At 46.8% G+C, this 19,357-nt stretch overlaps 1 protein-coding gene across 12 annotated transcripts in view; it reads right to left on the reverse strand.

Annotated features, from left to right (window-relative positions):
• Nucleotides 1-19,357, reverse strand: part of neo1a (neogenin 1a) — a 231,512-nt gene that overhangs the window by 14,543 nt on the left and 197,612 nt on the right. For 9 of the 12 annotated variants that reach the window (XM_042317506.1, XM_042317500.1, XM_042317498.1 and 6 more), the window contains exons 13-18: nucleotides 16,695-16,839; nucleotides 15,121-15,231; nucleotides 13,535-13,729; nucleotides 12,469-12,564; nucleotides 5,547-5,779; nucleotides 729-867 (exon numbers count right to left, since the gene is read on the reverse strand). In XM_042317506.1, the coding sequence (XP_042173440.1) occupies nucleotides 729-867; nucleotides 5,547-5,779; nucleotides 12,469-12,564; nucleotides 13,535-13,729; nucleotides 15,121-15,231; nucleotides 16,695-16,839 (919 nt within the window). The remainder of the gene's footprint in view (nucleotides 1-728; nucleotides 868-5,546; nucleotides 5,780-12,468; nucleotides 12,565-13,534; nucleotides 13,730-15,120; nucleotides 15,232-16,694; nucleotides 16,840-19,357) is intronic. The other 3 variants (XM_042317508.1, XM_042317504.1, XM_042317501.1) reach the window with 1 other exon arrangement.

Below are 19,357 nucleotides of genomic sequence, written 5' to 3' on the forward strand. Positions count from 1 at the left end.
GTCAAACAGAAAGTCAGTATGGGAACAAGGCCATTAATGAGGGAACGCTTGGCTTTGACATCAAATAGGGTCTGCTTATATTATTACTGTTTGACACCTGTACCAGTGTGTGTAACCTGTACCAGTGTGTGTAACCTGTACCAGTGTGTGTAACCTGTACCAGTGTGTGTAACCTGTACCAGTGTGTGTAACCTGTACCAGTGGGTGTAACCTGTACCAGTGGGTGTAACCTGTACCAGTGGGTGTAACCTGTACCAGTGGGTGTAACCTGTACCAGTGGGTGTAACCTGTACCAGTGGGTGTAACCTGTACCAGTGGGTGTAACCTGTACCAGTGGGTGTAACCTGAAATGGAAAAGTCTTTTTTGCATATCCCACTCCCCTGAGACACCCTCAGAGAGTAGGGTCACGGCATGGGATCAGACATTATTGCCGGCAACCCAGGAGCAATTAGGGGTAAGTGCCTTGCTCAAGGGCAGATTTGCAGATTTTCTTTTGCCTCTGGGACACGAACTAGCAACCTGTAGGTTACTGGCCCAATGCTCTAATCACTAGGAGACCTGCCACATATCAGAGAAAAGCAGTCAATGACAAACACCCACGACAATCAGCTTTGACAGAACCAGGATATTCTGTGTAGTCATGTTAAAAAACACAAACTTCACTGAAGATGCTTTCGTGTGTGTGTGTGTGTATGTACTCGGTATGCCTGTGTATGTGTGCTCTTACTGGTCTCAAAGGTGGTTCCCTGGGCTGTCATGCTCCAGGTGCTGGTCCTCCGGCCCTTGGTCACCATGACAGAGAACTCATAGAGCGTGTTGGGCTTCAGGCCCATCACCATGTGGCTCAGGTTGGTGGTGTTGGCCGTCTGAAAACACACACACGCAGGCACGCACACACACACACGCAGGCACACACGCGCAGGCACACACAAGCAGGCACACACACACACACGACACACACACACACACGGTACACACAGAAAAACAGTTCATAATGGAAGGTACAGACTTTGACCACAAAGTGGCCCTCAAGACCAACAGAACCAGAGTGCTTCAAAGCAGAAACCGGCTCCATGCATCTTTAAAATAAAGAGCCATGAATAATACAGGGCCTTCACAGTATTCACACCCCTGGACTGCTCCACATTCTGCTGTTACAGCCTGAATTTAACATGGATTCCATTGAGACGTTTTGTCACTGACCAAACCCACCAGAGTGTTTCCAACCCATAATGTCAAAGTACAAATTCATTAAATGAAAAGCTGAAAGCTTGAAAGTCTAAGTATTCAATTTATTTTTTATGGAAAGCCTAAATAAGTTTAGGAGTAAAAATGTGCTTAATAAGTCACACAAGTTGAAAGGACTCACTGTGTGTAATAATAGTGTCTAACATGATTGTTTAATGATTACCTCATCTCTGTACCCCACACATACAATTATCTGTTAATAAGTCCCTCATCTCTGTACCCCACACATACAATTATCTGTTCATAAGTCCCTCATCTCTGTACCCCACACATACAATTATCTGTTAATAAGTCCCTCATCTCTGTACCCCACACATACAATTATCTGTTCATAAGTCCCTCATCTCTGTACCCCACACATACAATTATCTGTTAATAAGTCCCTCATCTCTGTACCCCACACATACAATTATCTGTTCATAAGTCCCTCATCTCTGTACCCCGCACATACAATAATCTGTAAGGTCCCTCATCTCTGTACCCCAGACATACAATTATCTGTAAGGTCCCTCAGGTCGGCAGTGAATTTCAAACACCGATTCAACCACAAAGACCAGGGAGGTTTTCCAATGCCTCGCAAAGAAGGGCACCTATTGGTAAATGGGTAAATAAAAAAGGAAAAAATATATATTGAATATCCCTTTGAGCATGGTGAAGTTATTAACTACACTTTGGATCGTGTATCAATACACCCAGTCACTACAAAGATACAGGCGTCCTTCCTAACTCAGTTGCCGGAGACAAAGAAAACCGCTCAGGGATTTCACCATGACAATGGTGACTCTAAAACAGTAACAGAGTTTTAATGGCTGTGCTAGGAGAAAACTGAGGATGGATCAACAACGTTGTAGTTACTCCACACTACTAACCTAAATAACAGAGTGAAAAGAAGGAAGTCTATACAGAATAGAAATAATCCAAAACATTGTATTGGATTTGCCACAAACATATTTGAGTACCACTCTACATATTTTCAAGCATAGTGGTGGCTGCATCATGTTATGGGTATGCTAGTAATTGTTAAGGGCTGGGAAGTTTCAGGATAAAAAAAGAAACTGAATGAAGCTAAGCACAAGCAAAATTCTAGAGGAAAACCTGGTTCAGCCTGCTTTCCAACAGACACTGGGAGATGAACTCACCTTTCAGCAGGACAATACCATAAAACACAAGGCCAAATCTACACTGGAGTTGCTTACTAAGAAGACTGTTAATGTTCCCGAATGGCCGAGTTGCAGTTTTGACTTAAATCTAAAGTACTTAAAAATCTAATGGCAAGACCTGAAAATCGTTGTCTAGCAATGATCAACAACCAATTTGACAGAGCTTGAAGAATTTAGAAAAGAATACATGGGTAAATGTTATACAATCCACGTGTGGAAAGCTCTTAGACTTACCCAGAAACACTCACAGCTGTAATCACTGCCAAAGGTGATACTACAAAAGTACTGACTCAGGGGTGTGAATACTAATGTAAATGTAAGCAACATTTCTAAAAACCCGTTTTCACTTTGTCATTATGGGGTAGTATGTATAAAAAATATATATATATTATCAATTTTGAATTCAGGCTGTAACAACAAAATGTGGAGTAAGTCAAGGGGTGTGAATACGTTCTGTACATAAAAAAATGCCGGATAAACTAAATGAAGGCTATTTATTCCAAAATAACAGCTGAAACGTAGTTGGTATAACATGAAAACAGTGGACACCGTTTGAATAAAGACAAGATGACCTGCAGCGATGAAAATACTTCTGATCACTTTACTAAGTCCATTTCCTCACTACGCCCAGCAGTCTAATCTAGACCCTGGGTAGTCAGAGTCTCCTGGGGAAGGCTAGTTCAGGTCCTAGCTTTCTAAATAGCCTGTCCCAGTGATGCTAGCCACGTCCTGTAGTGTACTAAACAAGACAAATCTGTCATCCAGGATGTCACAGAGAGAAAAACATCCTATCCTTTTAGTTGAGTGGAGAGGAGCCATCTGTTCAATAATGTAGGTACACGCTGTGTGTGTGTATGTGTGTGTGTGTGTGTGTGAGAAACAGGAAGGCATTTCTGACAGCTGGGACGAGCACAACAAGGTGAGAATAATTGTCCAGTGTGAACAATGCCTTTCTACAAAACAACACAGGGTGACTAACAGGTTTGGGGTCAATTCCATTCCAATCCAGCCAATTCAGGAGATGATTCAAAATTCTAATTTCAGACTTGAAAATCTCCATTTATTTTGACTGGATTTTTAGCAATTCTCAAATTCAATTCACTTCCTGGATAGACCGAATTGAAATGCAATTGACCCCAACCCCTAATTAGCATCAACATCACCTGGTTGTCCTAAATGTGTTGCATTGCGCTAACAGTGACTGCAGTCGCTCCAGACTAGCCTTTTAGCATCTACATCCGCTTTCAATAACCAGACTAGCCTTTTAGCATCTACATCCGCTTTCAATAACCAGACTAGCCTTTTAGCACCTCTGTGTTGGGGGGAGGCAGGTAGCCTTGTGGTTAGAGAGTAACCGAAAGGTTACTGGATCGAATCCCTGACCTGACAAGGTAAAAATCTGTCGTTCTGCCCCAAAACAAGGCAATTAACCCACTGTTCCCTGGTAGGCCGTCATTGTAAATAAGAATTTGTTCTTAACCGACTTGCCTAGTTAAATAAAGATTTTTTAAATTCTGAATCTTGACAGTCCCATGTTAGGTGATGGATACAGCAGTCTCTATGTTCAGAATAGGGATTGACTAACTGCTGAATCAGAATATGTGTTGTATGAACAGTCTGTATTCTTCAGAATGCACTGTCAGGCCCCCATTCCCCAGACCTCTGTCTTCTCCTTGTCCTTGTTTAACCACCTATGAAACAACACAGCCTTTATTCGTATTCTGACCCCCCACCACACACCTAATCTTGTTGAGGGAGATAAGTAATGATCTTAATTGAACTAGGGCAGGATGCTATAGCATCTCTTACACCTAGTTGAAGGGTTTGTCTTTCTGTGTTGTATACCATACTATGCCACATTCACAACCTGAGTGAATGCAGTACACTGACTAATGACAGTGCAATCAATGCAATTTATTTGTTAAAGATATATTCCCTTTTTCAGAGAGACTATAAACTTTAGTGCTGAACATCTCTGTTGTGTAGCATGTAGATGGGGAAGGACTGTGGCATGTAGATGGGGAAGGCCTGTGGCATGTAGATGGGGAAGGCCTGTGGCATGTAGATGGGGAAGGACTGTGGCATGTAGATGGGGAAGGCCTGTGGCATGTAGATGGGGAAGGCCTGTGGCATGTAGATGGGGAAGGCCTGTGATGGGGAAGGCCTGTGGCATGTAGATGGGGAAGGCTGTGGCATGTAGATGGCATGGGATGGGGAAGGCCTGTGGCATGTAGATGGGGAAGGCCTGTGGCATGTAGATGGGGAAGGCCTGTGATGGGGAAGGCCTGTGGCATGTAGATGGGGAAGGCCTGTGGCATGTAGATGGGGAAGGCCTGTGGCATGTAGATGGGGAAGGCCTGTGGCATGTAGATGGGGAAGGACTGTGGCCTGTGGCATGTAGATGGGGAAGGCCTGTGGCATGTAGATGGGGAAGGCCTGTGGCATGTAGATGGGGAAGGCCTGTGGCATGATAGATGGGGAAGGCCTGTGGCATGTAGATGGGGAAGGCCTGTGGCATGTAGATGGGGAAGGACTGTGGCATGTAGATGGGGAAGGACTGTGGCTGTGGCATGTAGATGGGGAAGGACTGTGGCATGTAGATGGGGAAGGAGGACTGTGGCATGTAGATGGGGAAGGACTGTGGGAATGTAGGGGAGGCCTGTGGCATGTAGATGGGGAAGGACTGTGGCATGTAGATGGGGAAGGCATGTAGATGGGGAAGGACTGTGGCATGTAGATGGGGAAGGCCTGTGGCATGTAGATGGGGAAGGACTGTGGCATGTAGATGGGGAAGGACTGTGGCATGTAGATGGGGAAGGCCTGTGGCATGTAGATGGGGAAGGCCTGTGGCATGTAGATGGGGAAGGCCTGTGGCATGTAGATGGGGAAGACCTGTGGCATGTAGATGAAAGGACTGAGAGTAATTAGTGGGTGGGATTACTTTACATTGATTCATCACCCTGCTAGTGGGATAGCTGAACACACTGATGATTAGAATGGCATAGTGGTAGAATACATATACTATGCTGTGCTCTGATGACACCTTCTACTTTAAAATGAACCGTGAGGGAATAATAAAGCTGTGTTGTTTTGAACGGGGCCCTGCAGGCCATGCTGCTGCGTCCCCGTGACCGTACCTTGAGCTTGGTGTTGGCGGGGATGTTGGTCTTCCAGCGCACCGTGTAGTAGCGTGCGTCCGTGATCTTCTGGTTCTTGGGCAGAGAGTTGTCGGCCCAGGTCACCTTGATGGTGTCGTGGCTGAGCACCGAGGCCTGTACGCCCACGGGAGGTAGCATGGGGGTGGGGTCTGGTACTGGTGTGTATGGCGCATGGAAGAGTTCATACAAATCAACATCAGGGTCTATGGGGTCTGCCAGCAGTTACCAACACACCAGGTTCACAACAGATGGCAAACAGAACATGGTGGAAAAGAGGGAAGAAATTACAAACCAAAAGTGTGTTTTGTGGCGAGGTAAAAAGAAAAAGAAAAAAGCAAGACCGGTCCAAATGAAACGGGGTGGCGGGGTGTAGAGAGAGAGGGAGGGGGTTACGAATAAGGGGAGAAAATATGTTAATGAGTTATTCAAATGAGGGAGGAGGAGAGGGGATTGGGAAGGGTGAAGAGAAAGAGAGAAAATTCTATTAGATCAACAGACATGGCTATTGGCTACATCAAGGTTTTCTACTGTCTATACAAGGGCTGTTGTTGATCAGACTTGGGTCAAATACCGATTTGTTGTCACGGATTTGATCCAGGGCTGTTGTGTTCAACATAATCAACTCACATTATCAACACTAAGTAAAGATGGATAATCACTCAAAGGAAAGCTACAACTAGAAGGAACGTGCAACAGAGTAATCTCTAGTAAAGGTCAACAGAGTAATCTCTAGTAAAGGTCAACAGAGTAATCTCTAGTAAAGGTCAACAGAGTAATCTCTAGTAAAGGTCAACAGAGTAATCTCTAGTAAAGGTCAACAGAGTAATCTCTAGTAAAGGTCAACAGAGTAATCTCTAGTAAAGGTCAACAGAGTAATCTCTAGTAAAGGTCAACAGAGTAATCTCTAGTAAAGGTCAACAGAGTAATCTCTAGTAAAGGTCAACAGAGTAATCTCTAGTAAAGGTCAACAGAGTAATCTCTAGTAAAGGTCAACAGAGTAATCTCTAGTAAAGGTCAACAGAGTAATCTCTAGTAAAGGTCAACAGAGTAATCTCTAGTAAAGGTCAACAGAGTAATCTCTAGTAAAGGTCAACAGAGTAATCTCTAGTAAAGGTCAACAGAGTAATCTCTAGTAAAGGTCAACAGAGTAATCTCTAGTAAAGGTCAACAGAGTAATCTCTAGTAAAGGTCAACAGAGTAATCTCTAGTAAAGGTCAGAGTAATCTCTAGTAAAGGTCAACAGAGTAATCTCTAGTAAAGGTCAACAGAGTAATCTCTAGTAAAGGTCAACAGAGTAATCTCTAGTAAAGGTCAACAGAGTAACATTTAGCCACATGGCTTCAGAATTTTTTGGGGAAAGACAACAGTGCAACAGAACAACAAGATCAAAAATACAAATACCATACTGACTTACCACACCTTTAAAGAAGACTGATTTATTTCATTATTGATAAGAATGTCTGACTGCAAGGCTAAACAGTGACTGAAAATGGGGCACTACTTTACAGTGTCTCTGAATACAGGCACTACTTTACAGTGTCTCTGAATACAGGCACTACTTTACAGTGTCTCTGAATGCAGGTACTACTTTACAGTGTCTCTGAATGCAGGTACTACTTTACAGTGTCTCTGAATGCAGGCACTACTTTACAGTGTCTCTGAATGCAGGTACTACTTTACAGTGTCTGTGAATACAGGCACTACTTTACAGTGTCTCTGTGAATACAGGCACTACTTTACAGTGTCTCTGAAATACAGGCAGGTAACTAGTAAAGGTCAGTGTCTCTGAACAGGTACTTTAGTGTCTCTGAAACAGGTACTAGTTTCAACAGTGTCTTGAAACAGGCACTACTTTACAGTGTCTCTGAATACAGGCACTATTTAGTTCTCTTACTACTTTACAGTGTCTCTGAATACAGAAGTGTCTCTGAATACAGGCACTACTTTACAGTGTCTCTGAATACAGGCACTACTTTACAGTGTCTCTGAATGCAGGTACTACTTTAGTGTCTACAGCACTACTTTGTCTCTGAATACAGGCACTACTTTACAGTGTCTCTGAATACAGGCACTACTTTACAGTGTCTCTGAATACAGGCACTACTTTACAGTGTCTCTGAATGCAGGTACTACTTTACAGTGTCTCTGAATGCAGGCACTACTTTACAGTGTCTCTGAATGCAGGCACTACTTTACAGTGTCTCTGAATACAGGCACTACTTTACAGTGTCTCTGTGAATACAGGCACTACTTTACAGTGTCTCTGTGAATACAGGCACTACTTTACAGTGTCTCTGTGAATACAGGCACTACTTTACAGTGTCTCTGTGAATACAGGCACTACTTTACAGTGTCTGTGAATACAGGCACTACTTTACAGTGTCTGTGAATACAGGCACTACTTTACAGTGTCTGTGAATACAGGCACTACTTTACAGTGTCTCTGAATACAGGCACTACTTTACAGTGTCTCTGAATACAGGCACTACTTTACAGTGTCTCTGAATACAGGCACTACTTTACAGTGTCTCTGAATACAGGCACTACTTTACAGTGTCTGTGAATGCAGGTACTACTTTACAGTCTCTCTGAATACAGGCACTACTTTACATTGTCTCTGAATACAGGCACTACTTTACAGTGTCTCTGTGAATACAGGCACTACTTTACAGTGTCTCTGTGAATACAGGCACTACTTTACAGTGTCTCTGTGAATACAGGCACTACTTTACAGTGTCTCTGTGAATACAGGCACTACTTTACAGTGTCTCTGTGAATACAGGCACTACTTTACAGTGTCTCTGTGAATACAGGCACTACTTTACAGTGTCTCTGTGAATACAGGCACTACTTTACAGTGTCTCTGTGAATACAGGCACTGCTTTACAGTGTCTCTACTGAATGTTACCCTGGTCACGTCTCTTTACAGATGGAGGATACCTCTCCACTGAATGTTACCCTGGTTACGTCTCTTTACAGATGGAGGATACCTCTACTGAATGTTACCCTGGTCACGTCTCTTCACAGATGGAGGATACCTCCCTACTGAATGTTACCCTGGTCACGTCTCTTTACAGATGGAGGATACCTCCCTACTGAATGTTACCCTGGTCACGTCTCTTTACAGATGGAGGACACCTCCCGACTGAATGTTACCCTGGTCACATCTCTTTACAGATGGAGGATACCTCCCTAAAGAATGTTACCCTGGTCACGTCTCTTTACAGATGGAGGATACCTCCCTAAAGAATGTTACCCTGGTCACATCTCTTCACAGATGGAGTTGCTCTCTACTGAATGTTACCCTGGTCACGTCTCTTTACAGATGGAGATTACCTCCCTAAAGAATGTTACCCTGGTCACATCTCTTCACAGATGGAGGATACCACCCTAAAGAATGTTACCCTGGTCACGTCTCTTTACAGATGGAGGATACCTCCCGACTGAATGTTACCCTGGTCACATCTCTTTACAGATGGAGGATAACTGAATGTTACCCTGGTCACATCTCTTTACAGATGGAGGATACCTCCCTAAAGAATGTTACCCTGGTCACGTCTCTTTACAGATGGAGGATACCTCTACTGAATGTTACCCTGGTCCTGGTCATCTCTTTACAGATGGAGGATACCTCCCTAAAGAATGTTACCCTGGTCACATCTCTTGACAGATGGAGGATACCTCTCTAAAGAATGTTACCCTGGTCACATCTCTTTACAGATGGAGTTGCTCTCTACTGAATGTTACCCTGGTCACGTCTTTACAGATGGAGGATACCTTAAACAGATACAGATGGAGGATACCTCCCTAAAGAATGTTACCCTGGTCACATCTCTTCACAGATGGAGGATACCTCTCTAAAGAATGTTACCCTGGTCACGTCTCTTTACAGATGGAGTTGATACCTCCCTACAAAGAATGTTACCCTGGTCACATCTCTTTACAGATGGAGGATACCTCCCTAAAGAATGTTACCCTGGTCACATCTCTTCACAGATGGAGTTGCTCTCTACTGAATGTTACCCTGGTCACGTCTCTTTACAGATGGAGATTACCTCCCTAAAGAATGTTACCCTGGTCACATCTCTTCACAGATGGAGTTGCTCTCTACTGAATGTTACCCTGGTCACGTCTCTTTACAGATGGAGGATACCTCTTCTGTAACTAAACACAGTTAGCCACTGTGAGCACATGTCCATCCACCTGCTTCCCTCACTACAATGTCCTCCAGGGGGTTGCTGAGGTGTGTGTGTACTCATTATGGACGCATGGTAAACACTGGTGTTGTGAGAGAGGCAGTAACAAGTGGTTCCCTGGCTCAAGTCGCCACAATACCAACCAAACGCTTCAAGATGGCAGCAATGAGCGGACTGGCCAGGCTTCGCTGCTAGCTATGTTACGCCATGCTCTGCGCCAGCCCTGGACTCCAGATTTTGACCAGGGTCCAGTGGTAATTAGAAAAAGCTCTGGTCATTTGGTGTAGCCTACCTCCCCCAAAACTCCCCCCCTCTATCCAGCTCCCTCTCTCCTCCCCGGTCCATTTTACAAGTCATTGTGCATGCTCATTATTGCACTGGTGTGTGTGTGTGTGTCTCGCTCTCTCTTTCTAGGAAGCATGGAGGTGGTCCTGGAAACACGGTGTGGTTTTAGGTGGCATGGAAATGGCATCTGTTTTCCACTCTGAGAACTGTGTGTCTGCAGCAGTAGTCTGTACCAGCCTGGGTTTAGTAGCCTACAGTGCTCTGAATTAAATGTTCCTACCTGTCAAAAAGAAACCCCCCTCCACGCAATTCAGTCAGTTATCAGATGCCACATATAGGAGAAGGTTTTTTTATTCTGCTTTGGTTTGATTTATGCTTTATAAAGGAAAGTCACATTGAGATTGAAAATCTCCTTTTCAAGTCAGTCTTGCATATGTTTTGCACCAAGGTTATCTTCCCACTGGATATTTACTATAATACATCAGTCCCTAAACAACACTCCTAGATTTCTTCCAACTTCTCCCAACTTCTTTTAAGTCAAAACATTATCTAGGTCAACCAGTCTTTTATTCCAAACTTTTTCATCCAACGAACATGCTTGTGGAGCAACTCACTGGTGTATTCAAACTGCAGACTGTATTGGAGGGCTTTGGTTCTGTGTTGAGAGGAGAGCTGGATCTGACAGAGGGTTGCCAAAGCCACAGCAGGGGTGTGTGCGTGTACGTGCGCGCTACTGCACAGTGCTATGTATGTATGTGTGTGTGTTCTGTGTGCGTGTATGCCTGTGTGTGTGTGTGCTTGTGTGCCAGTGTGTGTGTGTGCGCCTGTGTGTGTGTGTGTGTGTGTGTGTGTGTGTGTGTGTGTGCCTGTGTGTGTGTGCCTGTGTGCCTGTGCCTGTGTGCCTGTGTGCGTGTGCCTGTGTGCGTGTGCCTGTGCCTGTGTGTGTGTGTGTGCCTGTGTGTGTGTGCGTGTGTGTGTGTGTGTGCGCCTGTGTGTGTGTGCGCCTGTGTGTGTGTGTGTGTGCCTGTGTGTGTGTGCCTGTGTGTGTGCCTGTGTGTGTGCCTGTGCCTGTGTGTGTGCCTGTGCCTGTGTGTGCCTGTGCCTGTGCCTGTGTGTGTGCCTGTGCCTGTGTGTGCCTGTGCCTGCCTGTGTGTGCCTGTGTGTGTGCCTGTGCCTGTGTGTGCCTGTGTGTGCCTGTGCCTGTGTGTGCCTGTGTGTGTGCCTGTGCCTGTGTCTGTGTGTGCCTGTGCCTGTGTGTGCCTGTGCCTGTGTGTGCCTGTGTGTGCCTGTGCCTGTGTGTGCCTGTGCCTGTGTGTGCCTGTGCCTGTGTGCCTGTGCCTGTGCCTGTGCCTGTGTGTGCCTGTGCCTGCGTTCCTGTGTGTGCGTGCCTGTGTGTGCGTGTGTGTGTGTGTGGATTGCCCCCCTGCAGCATGTTGATGCCATTTCAGTCATCCGGTATCCTGTCCCTGCACAGCAGTGCATGCTGGGACAGCGGAGTGCAAGTACAGACAAACTGGCTCATCAAAACAGAGAGGGGGTGACGAGGGGTTGGCTTAGTCGACATGGGTTTCAGCCATCACTCAGAGTTCCCTGGGGGTGCCTCGACACAGGGTACAGCCTACACTCCTAGTTCCCTCATCTTACGGGTGTCAAAAAATGTGGCATACTCTACAGAGCTATGTTGAGCAGCGACTTCCTGCTAGCAATTCATACTTTGTGTTCAATTGTTGGCATTTGGTATTGTGACCTAAATATCAGCTAATTGTCTGAGTAGCTGTCCTCAGATTAGAGAAATCTGGATTGGAGGATATTTCCTTATTATTCTCTGGGAGACAGGCCTGAGATGAGCCGGGACCACTTGTTTTGTGCAGTGATATTTGTGACAAAGGGAAAGTCAATTACCACAGAGAGAATGGCAGGTCAGAGATGCTCTCTGACAAGTTGATCCTAACGATCAGGTCTGATGATCAGGTCTGATGGAAGGTAAACTGCACCATATGAATGCAGGAGGAATAATGTCTAATATAAAGTCAAGGCTCTAGTTGGTCAAATAAAAAACACATTAGGTTTTAGTAAGCGTATCTCTGAAGTTATTTAGAGTCAAGCCGCGTCAGGGTATATTTATTGATGATGATGATGGTGGTGGTGATGTAACATTGGTCAAAGACTACAGTCACATTCCTTTTTTAAGGGAGTTAAATGACTGTTCTCACTCCCCACTGAAATATGGCAGCAAACAGAAACGACACCAGCATACGTTTGAATGGATGAAACCGTTTCTCCATTAAAAGACCATTTCACCGGTCCAGTATGGAGGGTATTAGTGACCATCTCATTGGTAAGGCTATTTAGGGTGTGTCCATGAGACCATTCCATTACTCCAGTATTCAGGGTGTAGGGGTATTGTGTAGGTGTCCTACCTGACTGTGGCCTGGTGATGGCGCTCTCGTATACAGGGATCCCCTCCCCCACGTTGTTGAAGGCCTTCAGGGTTATCACATAGTGGGAGCTGGGGTCTGAGGGAGAGAGAGGGCCAGGGAGAGAGAGGGCCAGGGAGAGAGAGGGAGAGAGAGGGCCAGGGAGAGAGAGGGCCAGGAGAGGGCCAGGGAGAGGGCCAGGGAGAGAGAGGGCCAGGGAGAGAGAGGGCCAGGGAGAGAGAGGGCCAGGAGAGAGAGGGCCAGGGAGAGAGAGGGCCAGGGAGAGAGAGGGCCAGGGAGAGAGAGGGCCAGGGAGAGAGAGGGCCAGGGAGAGAGAGGGCCAGGGAGAGAGGGCCAGGGAGAGAGAGGAGAGAGAGAGGGCCAGGGAGAGAGAGGGGGAGAGAGAGGGCCAGGGAGAGAGAGGGAGAGAGAGAGGGCCAGGGAGAGAGGGAGAGAGAGAGGGCCAGGGAGAGAGAGGGAGAGAGAGGGCCAGGGAGAGAGGGAGAGAGAGGGCCAGGGAGAGAGAGGGAGAGAGAGGGCCAGGAGAGAGAGGGAGGGAAAGAGGGAGGGAGAGAGAGGGAGAAAGAGGGCCAGGGAGAGAGAGGGAGAAAGAGGGCCAGGGAGAGAGAGGGAGAGAGAGGGGCAGGGAGCGAGAGGGAGAGAGAGGGGCAGGGAGCGAGACGGAGGGGGAGAGAGAGTGCATTATGAAATAATGTAGCTAATCAAGTCCAGACTCCTGAGACCCTCTCCTCATAGGATCAGGATATTCATCATCTTGACAAAAGGTGTATATTGAAACCCATTCTCTCGTTGGGGTTTTAATGAAAAGCTAAATTATGCAACATTATCATAGTGGTCCCCCCTAACCATGTTGTAATTACAGTAGGCTACAGGACACTATGAAGCACAGCCAGCCATGCAGTCAAAGACTGTTCACAGTCATGCATCAAGAACAAGGCTCCACAACAACACACTATCAACTATGACGGCAACAACCCAGAGGGCAACAACCCAGAGGGCAACAACCCAGAGGGCAACAACCCAGAGGGCAACAACAGGGTGTGCTCACCTAGGTTCTCAATGCTGTAGTAGCGCTGCTTGTAGTCCACCTTGATGGTCTGGGCGTGGGGGCTGCCGATGCCGTAGCCGATGGTGTAGCCTCGTACCACCATGTCCTGGTTCTCCGGCGGCGTCCAGCTCACCACGATGCTGTTGACCAGCGGGCGCACATGTAGCGAGCTGGGGATGTCTGGCACCCTGGACTCTGGAGGGAGGAAAACTCAGGAGATCAAACTTATATCAAATTATAACACAATAAAGAAATTAAACACAATAAATATTAAACACTCCATATACTTTAGACTAGAATCAAGACAAAATACATTAAAACTAAACCATAAATATAAAGGTAGCAATGAGACCACATTAATAGAGGGTTTGAAGGTATTTATGATGCTGATAAACCAACAAGTAAACAAAACATGTTGGCCCTGAACAATTCAGACTAGTGAAAGTAGTCAAGATCAGGGCTGAGGTAGAGGGATTTGACTGGTCAGTGTATTAAGGGAAGAGAGGTAAGGATCAGGGCTGAGGTAGAGGGATTTGACTGGTCAGTGTATTAAGGGAAGAGGTAAGGATCAGGGCAGGGGGATTTGACTGGGTGTATTAAGGGAAGAGGTAAGGATCAGGGCTGAGGTAGAGGGATTTGACTGGTCAGTGTATTAAGGGAAGAGGTAAGGATCAGGGCTGAGGTAGAGGGATTTGACTGGTCAGTGTATTAAGGGAAGAGGTAAGGATCAGGGCTGAGGTAGAGGGATTTGACTGGTCAGTGTATTAAGGGAAGAGGTAAGGATCAGGGCTGAGGTAGAGGGATTTGACTGGTCAGTGTATTAAGGGAAGAGGTAAGGATCAGGGCTGAGGTAGAGGGATTTGACTGGTCAGTGTATTAAGGGAAAGAGGTAAGGATTTCAGGGCTGAGGTAAGGATCAGGGCTGAGGTAGAGGGATTTGACTGGTCAGTGTATTAAGGGAAGAGGTAAGGATCAGGGCTGAGGTAGAGGGATTTGACTGGTCAGTGTATTAAGGGAAGAGGTAAGGGCTGAGGTAGAGGGATTTGATCAGTGGGAAGAGGAGGATCAGGGCTGAGGGGATTTGACTGGTCAGTGTATTAAGGGAAGAGGTAAGGGGATCAGGGCTGAGGTAGAGGGATTTGACTGGTCAGTGTATTAAGGGAAGAGGTAAGGATCAGGGCTGAGGTAGAGGGATTTGACTGGTCAGTGTATTAAGGAAGAGGTAAGGATCAGGGCTGAGGTAGAGGGATTTGACTGGTCAGTGTATTAAGGGAAAGAGGTAAGGATCAGGGCTGAGGTAGAGGATCAGGGCTGAGGTAGAGGGATTTGACTGGTCAGTGTATTAAGGGAAGAGGTAAGGATCAGGGCTGAGGTAGAGGGATTTGACTGGTCAGTGTATTAAGGGAAGAGGTAAGGATCAGGGCTGAGGTAGAGGGAGGGCTTTGACTGGTCAGTGTATTAAGGGAAGAGGTAAGGATCAGGGCTGAGGTAGAGGGATTTGACTGGTCAGTGTATTAAGGGAAGAGGTAAGGATCAGGGCTGAGGTAGAGGGATTTGACTGGTCAGTGTATTAAGGGAAGTTTTACCGTCCAGGTCGCTCTCGAAGGTCTCTGCGGTGCTCCACTCTGTGGCGGGCCCGGAGCCGTTCACTGTGATGGCTGATACTCTGAACGTGTACTCTGTCCCCCGCTCCAGACCTGACCACAACAACACACAGATAGAAAATCAGTCAGAGTCAGACAGGAAGCCCAGTTCCATTCCTCCCTCTTCCACCCAAAGTGCACCCTCATCTTGTTCACTCCCCCCTCAATCAAGTGCTTTGAAATGTTTGAGGCGAAGTGAACAAGTAGTGTGCTCTTTTGACAGGCAGACCAAGAAATGTAATTGGGTTTGTGTGCAGAATCAGCCATAGGCTAGGTCCATCAGTTTCTGCAGTTAGAAAACTGTCCAAACTTTCCTTTCAGTGGGCTTCTTAAAGGATGTACTAGCATCCCACACTCCACCACTCAATCGAGCTGGGCATGCAGACACACTAAATATTTGAAGCTGTAATATTTCAAGAGGAAGTCCAATATTTCTTTGCTTGTGTGAAGGGAAAATCTATAACTCTGTCAGGGGTGGGATCAAGAGAGAGCTCGTCGTCGTGGTGCAATTAACGTTTTCCTCTTTCCAATCCAATGGGTTTGATAGAGATGAACCTTCTGCCATTGATCACGACGCGTCTGTGGGGGAATTTACACATGAGCAGTTTGAATGTAGCCCAAGCAAGCCGTTCCCAATAGAAAACTCAGAGAAGAAAGAGGACACTGTTCACTCCTGGAGGAGTGGAGCTGGATCCCTGCTTGGACCACCATCCCAGCCACATTGCTGGGTCGGCTACATCACCGCCACGGGCGTGTTTTGGAAATTCAAAGTGGTGGGAACCGCCCGCTGTCTTTAAAGAACATGTAGCAAACATTTTCTTAAGAATCGGATTGGATTTATCGGTTTGGACGCTAAATGCTAATCGTGTCGTCTCTCCCTTCACTACTACGGGCTGTCCCTGAGGCAGACTGCTGAAAACCACCCAGACACTCCAGGCCTCTAAGGCTCTAGAAAGAAAATCTCTAGCTTAAATGCCTTTGAACCAACAAACACCCCTGTTGCACCCCAAATATAAATCGGGTTTGACTTTCAAGTGTGTATTCTCTTTGATGCTGCACCACACAGCGTGAGACGGGGCCAGAAAAGTTGCTGAGACAACATGTAATATTCATTGCCGTCGCTACAGTCTGATATGCATTGTACTACAGTAACGGAATAATATCAGTTTGGATGTGAGATGTTGAAGTAACACAGACGATGAAGGAAAATGATGACTCCAAACAACCCGCCAGACAAAAGGCTCAAATGAAAAGCGCTCCAGTGATACAACATCTGGTCCTATGGGACCACAGTATTCGACTTAGAAACTTCCAATTGGCTCCAAAAGTTAAACTACCAGCAGTAGCCACAGAGCCTTCGGCCTATCTGAAAACTAGACTTGTTTTAGTACACGCTAATCAATAATCACATGATTTCCCATGTAAGATATTGCATGTGCATGACTAATTCAACTCCACAATGAGTCATGTGACGAGTACGTGATGAGTACGTGACTTGGTATTATAGGAGAGCTTACCGTCGATGAGTTGGAAGAGCTGGGTGCCTCCCGTGGTTTCTGCCGCCTCGCTCTTCCGCGTTCCTTTCCGGTAACGGATCTTATACCCAGTAATCTCGCCGTTCTGGGCGCCTGGTGGTGGGGGCTGCCACCGGACCATGATACTCTGGGTAGGGGGGTGGAACGACACACAGTGAGTACATAGTCTAAGACACGGGGGGTTACAGTTTCTACTGCTGAACCACAGGGAAATGGTCATATTCACAGAAAACTGACCCACTGTTTTCAATGTCAACTTTTTCCATTCACAAATGTAATTTCACTTCCTGAATTGCAATGGATTCGAGCCCAACCCAAGGACAATACTGAATAATCTCTAGCTGCCACCATTGACTTTAGAGGTGGAATGACAACCACAGGACTTTGCAGATAAAATCACACCAGGGCAATGAGTGGGTGGTTATGGCAATACACAGTAACACCACTCGCTGTGACATTGACGTCACAGGGCTAACCTGACCACGTCTGGTGTAAGGTCAAAAGGTGACATTACACCGGCCTCACAAAGCCTTGCACCAGTCTTATACCAGCCTCACAAAGCCTTATACCAGCCTCACAAAGCCTTGCACCAGTCTTATACCAGCCTCACAAAGCCTTGCACCAGTCTTATACCAGCCTCACAAAGCCTTATACCGGCCTCACAAAGCCTAGCACCAGTCTTATACCGGCCTCACAAAGCCTTGCACCAGTCTTATACCGGCCTCACAAAGCCTTGCACCAGTCTTATACCAGCCTCACAAAGCCTTGCACCAGTCTTATACCAGCCTCACAAAGCCTTCTCTTATACCAGCCTCACAAAGCCTTGCACCAGTCTTATACCAGCCTCACAAAGCCTTGCACCAGTCTTATACCAGCCTCACAAAGCCTTGCACCAGTCTTATACCAGCCTCACAAAGCCTTGCACCAGTCTTATACCAGCCTCACAAAGCCTTGCACCAGTCTTATACCAGCCTCACAAAGCCTTGCACCAGTCTTATACCAGCCTCACAAAGCCTTGCACCAGTCTTATACCAGCCTCACAAAGCCTTGCACCAGTCTTATACCAGCCTCACAAAGCCTTGCACCAGTCTTATACCAGCCTCACAAAGCCTTGCACCAGTCTTATACCAGCCTCACAAAGCCTTGCACCAGTCTTATACCAGCCTCACAAAGCCTTGCACCAGTCTTATACCAGCCTCACAAAGCCTTGCACCAGTCTTATACCAGCCTCACAAAGCCTTGCACCAGTCTTATACCAGCCTCACAAAGCCTTGCACCAGTCTTATACCAAAGCCTCACAAAGCCTTGCACCAGTCTTATACCAGCCTCACAAAGCCTTGCACCAGTCTTATACCAAAGCCTTGCACCAGTCTTATACCAGCCTCACAAAGCCTTGCACCAGTCTTATACCAGTCTTAGTCTTATACCAGCCTCACAAAGCCTTGCACCAGTCTTATACCAGCCTCACAAAGCCTTGCACCAGTCTTATACCAGCCTCACAAAGCCTTGCACCAGTCTTATACCAGCCTCACAAAGCCTTGCACCAGTCTTATACCAGCCTCACAAAACCAGTCCTTGCACCAGTCTTATACCAGCCTCACAAAGCCTTGCACCAGTCTTATACCGGCCTCACAAAGCCTTGCACCAGTCTTATACCAGCCTCACAAAGCCTTGCACCAGTCTTATACCAGCCTCACAAAGCCTTGCACCAGTCTTATACCAGCCTCACAAAGCCTTGCACCAGTCTTATACCAGCCTCACAAAGCCTTGCACCAGTCTTATACCAGCCTCACAAAGCCTTGCACCAGTCTTATACCAGCCTCACAAAGCCTTGCACCAGTCTTATACCAGCCTCACAAAGCCTTGCACCAGTCTTATACCAGCCTCACAAAGCCTTGCACCAGTCTTATACCAGCCTCACAAAGCCTTGCACCAGTCTTATACCAGCCTCACAAAGCCTTGCACCAGTCTTATACCAGCCTCACAAAGCCTTGCACCAGTCTTATACCAGCCTCACAAAGCCTTGCACCAGTCTTATACCAGCCTCACAAAGCCTTGCACCAGTCTTATACCAGCCTCACAAAGCCTTGCACCAGTCTTATACCAGCCTCACAAAGCCTTGCACCAGTCTTATACCAGCCTCACAAAGCCTTGCACCAGTCTTATACCAGCCTCACAAAGCCTTGCACCAGTCTTATACCAGCCTCACAAAGCCTTGCACCAGTCTTATACCAGCCTCACAAAGCCTTGCACCAGTCTTATACCAGCCTCACAAAGCCTTGCACCAGTCTTATACCAGCCTCACAAAGCCTTGCACCAGTCTTATACCAGCCTCACAAAGCCTTGCACCAGACTTAAAGCAGACTGATGTTAGAGGGTAATGTAGTGGTGAAGGAGAAGAGAACAGGCTGTCTGTTGGAGAAAGGAGGAAATAAAGACATTCATAATAAATAAAGAGTGGAGGAGAGGAGCCCTGGTGAGAGGAGCCCTGGTGAGAGGAGCCCTGGTGAGAGGAGCCCTGGTGAGAGGAGCCCTGGTGAGAGGAGCCCTGGTGAGAGGAGCCCTGGTGAGAGGAGCCCTGGTGAGAGGAGCCCTGGTGAGAGGAGCCCTGGTGAGAGGAGCCCTGGTGAGAGGAGTGGCTCCCA

This window comes from Oncorhynchus tshawytscha, unplaced genomic scaffold (genome assembly GCF_018296145.1).
Source record: "Oncorhynchus tshawytscha isolate Ot180627B unplaced genomic scaffold, Otsh_v2.0 Un_contig_4271_pilon_pilon, whole genome shotgun sequence".
Classification (NCBI taxonomy): domain Eukaryota; kingdom Metazoa; phylum Chordata; class Actinopteri; order Salmoniformes; family Salmonidae; genus Oncorhynchus; species Oncorhynchus tshawytscha.